Consider the following 8,123-nt stretch of genomic DNA (forward strand, 5'->3'; position numbering starts at 1 on the left):
TATATATTACCGCACTCCCAACCCACTTAAAAGTACTCCCCCAATTGGGCAGATGATTCTGCTTGTGAGCTTCGCTCTAGCGTCTGCATCTTATCTGATATATGAGTCATAAATAACACTAATGTTCGGTATTTATAGAGTTTGTTTATAGATTTTAATTAAATTCTAAAGAGAAATGGAAGCTATTATCAAAATCATTTCAATATAAATTGATATTTCTCAAAAAAATGAATTATAAATTTAATGGAAATTTTTCTTAGAGGTAGAGGACCACGTAAGAGATTTATGGTAAAATTTTGATATTTTTTTAGAATTAAGTTGAAGTTTTTAAGAATTTTCTTAATAAAATAATATAATTAATTTTTTAAAAGTTCATTTAATTTCCAGAAATTATCAAAATCTGTAGAAGATTTAGAGTTGAGGTCAAATCCTTTCAAGAAAAATCTCAAATGACTTTGGCTTGTAATTTAGGAATTTTGGTTTCTCAAAGATGTAATTACTTAATTTTTTTTTATCTAGAATTTAACTAATTATTTATTTATTTAAATTTTATAAACTTTGGGTCTAATTAGTTGTTAATTTTTATCAGGATGACCAGGTTAGGGGGGCCTCATTGAACATGTGCCCACTGTCGGGTTTTTACATTCATACCACCAAATCCTTATGTATTGACATATTTAATTTACTTTTATATTTATAATACTCAAATATCATATATCACGTCAAAAAATAACATATTTTACCTTAGAAAAAAAAATGAACTACATTTTTTTCATGCACAGATAAAATGGCAAATATGTAAACATTAAAGTCTAAGTGGTAGACATGTAAATATACATACGAATTAAGGAGTAATTTTGTAAATATTCCCTTTATTTAACTTTATACTCTATAAGCAAAGAGTAATTTAGACAGTAATAGACAATTAATTTGTTAAAAGAATAATGTCAACTAGGGCAGTCAAACGGCTCGTTGTTTGTGAATCAATCACAAATGTTTTATATATATACTAATCAATTATAAATACTACTAATCAATTATATATATATATGATGAGTAATATTTTTAAAAATTTTATTTGACTAAAAGGCTACAAAGATTTATAATCAATTAAAGTATTAATTAAGAAAATAGAATAAAAATTATTAAATTAGATTCCAATGATATTTTAAATCTTACCTCAATTCTTAATATTTTATGGCTACGAGATTAGGGTTGTCAAAACAACTTTTTTTTGTGAACTGCTCACTAAGCAAACGAGCCGAACACAAACACCTTTTTTGAGCTCGAAATATAAACGAGCCGAAAACGAGGAGAGCCTTCGGCTCGTTTACACCCCTAATGACAACCTCCAATTTAAAACAATTTTTATACCGCATTAATCTTAATTACACCATAATTAAAATTATCATCATAAATTCCATCAATAAATTTTTCAATAATGCTGCCTCCGTGGAACTAATGAAACAGAGATACACTCCCGTACAACGTATTTGATTTGACGAAGCAATAAAATCACTTCCCAGCAGCCAACGTTTAGGAAAAATTATTACGTGGATAATGCACGTAGCTGCTCAAATCATCCCTAAATATCATGTGTCGATCATTTGTTATTATTATTTTATTCTAAAAATATATTTTTTTTTTCTTAAAATGAGAGAGAAATTGCGCTTCCGGACCTTTATTCTTCGAGAAAAAAATGAATATAACAAGTACAGATACTGAGACTTTTGGCGTCTGAGGTTAATTCGATGTTCCACACTCTGAGAATATCATCTATTAACGGTTTTACCAAGGTTTGCTATTCGGCTGATTTTCTACCCCACGGTTGAGATTCCACGGTTATACAAATGTTAAGCTTTAACATTTTATCTCTTTTAATGTTCAATTATTTTATTTTTGCTTGTCGATATTATCTCATTCTAGAGGTTCACATGCCTGCCTACCTCCCAGTTAAACGACGAAGATTAGAGTGTGATTTTCGAAGGGCGTGTGACCCACAAGTTGTTATTTTGGTAAGTAAATCCATAAATATACTTGCAAATATGACCCAATTGTTTTTTTTTTAGAAGGATTTTTTTTTTCTAACCGAAGGATTTTTTTGTTGCGCTTCACTTCAAGTTTTTTTAGGGCATCTTTACATGTGTAAATATACTCTAGATAACTTTTTGTATTGTGGATGACAACACCAAAAGACATCAGTCTTCTTACCAAACACACAATGTTCATAGAAATCAAGCTTGCAGGTGCTTACTCTTTTGATCAATCTTTATTTAAACAAAGTTTGAAGTAAAGCATCTCCAACATGAGTTACTTGCATATGCCACAACATAATAATGTCAGAAGAATCATCAGCAACAACAGTGGTTCCATTCACTGTAGTACCTTGAAGATAGTAAAGATTGTGATGGATAACTCCCTTTATAAAAAACAGTGTTCCAAGACAGATCCTCATAACTCATGCCTCAATAACTACTTTGTAGCCCTAGACTATAAAGCCCCACCTGACATCATATTCTTCTTGATATCTAGAACATGTTTAACATAGGCCAACTCCCTCGTAATATCGCAATGCATCCTGATAAAGAGACTCCCTACACCAATAATATGAAAAGCTTGATCGTTGCTCAGAGTCATCACACCGCTATCCAACTTCTTGTACGTATAGAACCACCCTCCATGAGAACAAATGTGATAGGTAGCACGTGTCCAAAATCTAGCATGAATTGTATGTAAACAAAATATGAGAAACTGCAAAAAATAATACATCTGAATCTATCTCTTCACATCTTTCCACAATAATATTGGCTTTTGTCCAGATGTAACTTCCTTTTCCTTCATCTTCAGCTTCGAATAATCTTTCTTTCAATGACCAATTTCTAAACAGAAAACACTGATTTTTTCTAAGATTGCGGCGATGAGACTTGCCTCACTTTTGAGAAGTATCGTCGTTGTCACCTTTCTTTGTTGAATTCTTCTTCTTTTCAAATTTGTCACATTAGAGCATAAGTGCCTTAGTTCACTCCATCTTTACGGACTCCTTATCTATTTGACGAAAAGTATGATTCAACACTGTTGTGGTTACTTCATTATAATTTAAAACCTCATTACCATAAATGAGTGTCATCGTGAAGATTTCGTACTCTGGGAGTGAATTCAATAGAATGAGTATCTTTTCTTTATCTCTGACCTCCTCATTCAAATTTAATAGACCTGTTAATAGATTTGTAAAGTCGTTCAAGTATTCATCAAAAGTAAACCCTTGTCTCATTTGATATCTGTATAGTCAACGCTTTATATGGAGATTGTTCTCCACGTAATTGGTGAAATATTTGTTTTCCGGCATCCTCCATAATTCATTGCAGAAGACTTCATCATCACTCCATATTTGATCTGTTGAATCAAGCAATTTCAGATCAAGTCATAAGCCCTCTGATTCATATTCAACCAATCTCTCTGGCATCTCTTCAAGATGTTCATCTCTATCCAGGACTTTCTCCATATTCAAAAGACAACACATCTATCATCCTGCATCGCCACATGCCAAAGTTTCATTCGCCGTCGAATTTCACCACATCAATTTTGACGGGATGAGTAAACACCTCATAAATCAATTTTTTTCACTGTTATAATGAACATTAGAGAACCTGACATCATACTATCACTCATTAATATTACTATTGGAATCTCTTCCTTAAATTAAAAAAAAAAAATCTGATAGAATAAATATTTCGTAGAATATTCTTTCCTCTTATTTTGGAAACCTGAAAAGAGAAAAAAAAAATCTTTACCTGAAAGGAACAAAAAATAAAAGTTTTCATTTTTTTTTTCTTTGCCGGAATGTCTTAACACAAAACAGAAATTCCCTAAAAAACATTTTCCTCTTTCCTCTTTTTAAAAAGTTTTTTTTTTTCCTGTTCCACGCGAAGCTTCTGCCTGACCGCGCCAAACCACATTTATTGTCGCTAGGCCAATTGTTTCGCCAAACCAAGCCAGACTACCAACGGAACCTCTGCTGCTGGAACAAAGCTCACCACCCATCCTCCTCGAGCCGCTACTATGCCTGCTATCTAGATCTTTGCATCCAAGCTACCGGCCTGCCATTGATTTGTCGTCGAACCTCTGAATCTACCGACAAAGCATGTTGGACAGCCTGCTGCAAAAAACGCCATCAACACATGCCAAATTTATTGTTGTCGAAGTCGAACCACACTCTGATCACAAACCTGAAGCTCCGATATCATTTGTAAATTGCAATGCGAAAACAATACAGAAACCAAAAATTCACACAACAACAATCAAACACAAGATTTTAGTGATTCGGCATTGAATTGGTTCGCCTACGTCCACCGGGAGGAAGGAGAAAGAAAAATGGGCTAAGGGTTACAACTTCTGCATTTCTCACCACACCTCTCATGAACCCTAAGTTACTTTTATAGAGAAGAATTCGAGCATACAAGTAAATAAATTCAAAAGACTAAATTACCCCTAATTACAATTAAAAAAAGTCATAAATACAAAAGTAATTGCACCCTCTTTTATAAAGATAGACTAGCATGTAATGAATATTGACGTAAGGAACCATAGGCGATATTAAGTTGATACTAAGTTAATATATATATATATATATATATCTAAAGCTGACTTCAAGTAATTAGGATAATTCTCATGATGATGAGTTCTTCTTAGAATCTTAGGCTCTCTGTACTTTCTTTTTTGGGTGTAAGATTCTACAACTAAATTTTCATATATTTACATATCTAACGCCTAAAAATTAATTTTTACATACATAAAACCTTATACATTTCATTTTTTTCAAGTTAAGATGGTGGTATTTTTTATGTGACATAAAATATTTGGGTGGTACAAATGTAAAGAGAAAAATTTAGGCATTAGATATGAAGATACATAGGAATTTGATGATATGTATGTAAATGCCCCGTTTTCTCTTTTTATCTTGGAATCATCCCAAATCTTTTTTTTTGTGATATTCAAGAGTTTTTACATTGTGAATGCACCCTTCTGTCATTTTCAGATCCCAAAATTGTCAGAACTCAGTCACTCACACCTGTCTGATACCTCTGAGAGGATGTAGACAGAGAGATCCGGAAAAAAAAACTAAAAAAGTAAATGCTCACTTACCTAAGATAGCCGCCTCCTTCATCGTCTCTTCTTCTCCAACCATATCCTATCCGAATTCCATAACTTGATTTTCTGCAGAACTCTCAACACTAACCATCGTATGCTTTATTCTCCATATTTCGAAACATGAATGCAGAAGAAGCAAAAACAGCCATACAGCAAGCTTCAACCCTCATAAGCTCTTCGTTATCCTCCTCATCTACTATTCAATCCTTCCCTGTCAAATGGCAATCTATCAGGATCATGCTTGAGCACCTCCACTCCTGCCTAACGTCTGTCTCAAACAATGCTGATTCTGCAAGGAATTCCTCTTTCATAGAGCTGGTACAAGTCATCTCTGTCACAGCAAAGGACACTGAGAGTCTTGCTTTGCGTTGCAGTGATGAATCATACAATGGTGGTAAGCTTCTCATGAAGAGTGATCTCGATGTCATCGCCACGAAAATCCAGCTCCACGTCAAGCACATTGATGAAATCTTTCCTTCTGGTGTTCCGTTGAACGCCAAGGCTATAATTCTATCTAAGCCAGGGGCTGGAGCAACCAGAGAGATTATGGAATTCTCTGTAAAGGACATCTTCTCCAGGCTCAAGATTGGAGACAAGGAGATAAGAGCTGGAGCACTTAGTGCCCTCAACGAGGTCCTTAAAGAGGATGGCAAGTATGCTAGAATTGTAGCCGCTGAGATGGCTAACAGAGCAAGCACTCTTGTTAATCTTCTTAAATTAAGAGACCTCACGATTCAAGAAGAGATTTTGGAAGCCGTCGTGGTTGTTTCTAGCGTTGATTCAAATAGAACAATGTTGGTGATGGCCGGGGTTGTTCCACCCTTGATTCCAGTTCTGCGCTGTGGAAGTGAATTGGGAAAAGAAAGAGCTGCTCAAGTTCTGAAGCAAATGACTGAGAATTGTAACAACGCGTGGCTGCTGTCTTCAAATGGTGGAGTCACAGAACTGCTCAAGATTTGCAATGAAGAAACTAGCTCTTGCAAGCTGATAAGTTTGGCTTGTGGGGTGCTGAGGAACATAAGTTGTGTCGTTGAGATTAAGATGTTCATGGTGGAAGAAGGGGCAATTTCAGTTTTTCTTAAGCTTTTGAAATCAAAGGAAGAATTGCTACAAACTCTGGCCATGGAGTTTTTGTACAAGTTATCCCTAGATTCAGAAGATGAAATAATCATACATGGTGAAGTAGTGAGACAGAAAGAAGAAGTTGTTGAGTCTCTCCTGACTGTCCTAAATCCCAACTCTATTTATTCATCTAAGGTTAGGGAGATCAGCCTTCGAGCAATCGAAGGATTCTGCTTATCATCCACTAATGCTGTGAACTATCTTCTGGATTCAGGATTCCTTGACCAAGTTCTCTTCCATCTGAAACATGGAGAGATCTTGGACCAAGAATCGGCACTGAAAACTGTTTCTGTATTCTGTAGAGTCTCTGAAGAGGCTAAGAATACAATGGGTGAAATGGGCTTCATGACAGAACTGGTTCGAATGATTGAAAACAGATCTTCTGAGGTGAGCGAGACTGCAGCTGAAACTCTTTGTAGTTTAGTGCTGGTTCAGAAGAATAGAAAAAGGTTCATTCAAGCAGAACAGAACGTTGACACAGTTCTGCAGCTGTTAAATCCAGAGGAAGAAAAGTCAGTGCTAAGAGGCCTTTTGCTCACAGCTCTGATCTCCTTGACTGATTGCAATAGTGGGAGGAGAAGGGTTGCGAGTTCAGCTTATGTGAGGAATTTGGAAAAGCTTGCAGAGATTAATATGACGGATGCAAAAAAGATTCTGAAGAGGATAACCGGAAACAGATTTCGATCTATTCTAAATGGAATTTGGGGCTTCTAAGTTTCATCTTCAGTGCTTGTGAATATGTGATATTCAGCTCTTTTTATTGCAGACTTTTATTCATTGGTGCTCCTAAGTTTCATCTTCACTGCTTGTGAATATGTAATAATATGAGAGAAGTATATCTCTAATGTATAGTGGTCACAAGTCATAATATGAAAATCAGCAAATAATGTTGAAGTTTGTTCTTGGATGAGGATTTCTGTTTGGAAGGCAAAAAGCAATAACGCTAAACAACTGAGAGTAAGCTTCCCCTTCAAATATTTATCAAAATCAAAGCTTGGTTACCATAGCGAACTCGCCACCCAATATATAAGATCATAGGCTTCAAGGTCAGAAAAATTTTATAAATATTTGGTTATTCTGAATCTAAATATTTGAGTCTCAAGAAATTCAAACATACATACATTAGAAGGCTATTTTGAAAAAATATTAATTAGCGTTTCATAAAACGTACAGCTGTGCCATAAATGTACTTTATATCTTCCAAATGCAGGACCAAAGCTTTCATTGATGGCAACAGTAAGTGAAGGCATTTCTTTAATCAATTAATGAAAGCCATGAAAGAAAAATGTCATGTTCGTTAATAAATATTGTAATGGAAACATGTGGGATACTTGAAGAGAGAATATATATATATATGTGTATATATATATATATATAAACATATATATTTTTAAGAGCATTGAGGGCTCACGTGGGGGAACTGGACGACGAACAGACCCTTTCCTTCAATTATCAGAGCGAGAGGATACTGCTGCACTTCTTGTCACTATACCCATTCGAGTGATTTGGAAGCATCAAATCTGATTTGACAGCTGCCTAATTGCTCTCCCGAGATGCACTTCTATTTTGTGTGAACGCAACTATGGATTGCATTTTTAAGTAATCTGGTGCAGTTCGCAAGCACCTTCTAACCCACATCCATCAACTGCAAGCTGCAACACCCATTTGCACAACACCACCGCTACCGTTTTCACATTCTCCACCACCTACTTTGCTGCCACTTAAGATTAATCAGATTAAGTAATAGAGATAATAAAAATAATTGATAACTAATGTTTTCAAAGCGCTAAGCGTAAGATTTTCTTTTTACTTCAATAAGCAACCTGAATGATGCTTTTAATATATATATATAT

General features: G+C 34.9%; 2 protein-coding genes across 7 annotated transcripts in view; one reads left to right on the forward strand and one right to left on the reverse strand.

The window, feature by feature from the left end:
- Nucleotides 1-3,840: 3,840 nt before the first annotated feature.
- LOC110022680 (pentatricopeptide repeat-containing protein At1g74630) overlaps nt 3,841-8,123 on the reverse strand; it is an 8,192-nt gene continuing 3,909 nt past the window's right edge. For 2 of the 6 annotated variants that reach the window (XM_020721750.1, XM_020721753.1), the window contains one exon: nt 7,647-7,984. The gene's annotated coding sequence lies outside the window, so the exon portion shown is untranslated. Of the gene's footprint in view, nt 4,157-7,646; nt 7,991-8,123 lie in introns of those variants that run through there. The other 4 variants (XM_020721755.1, XM_020721754.1, XM_020721752.1 and 1 more) reach the window with 3 other exon arrangements.
- LOC110022681 lies at nt 4,945-7,594 on the forward strand. The gene has a single exon (XM_020721756.1). It carries the CDS (start codon nt 5,269-5,271, stop codon nt 6,982-6,984), a length of 1,716 nt encoding a protein of 571 aa, XP_020577415.1. The 5' UTR covers nt 4,945-5,268; the 3' UTR covers nt 6,985-7,594.

This window comes from Phalaenopsis equestris, unplaced genomic scaffold (genome assembly GCF_001263595.1).
Source record: "Phalaenopsis equestris unplaced genomic scaffold, ASM126359v1 Scaffold000202, whole genome shotgun sequence".
NCBI lineage: Eukaryota > Viridiplantae > Streptophyta > Magnoliopsida > Asparagales > Orchidaceae > Phalaenopsis > Phalaenopsis equestris.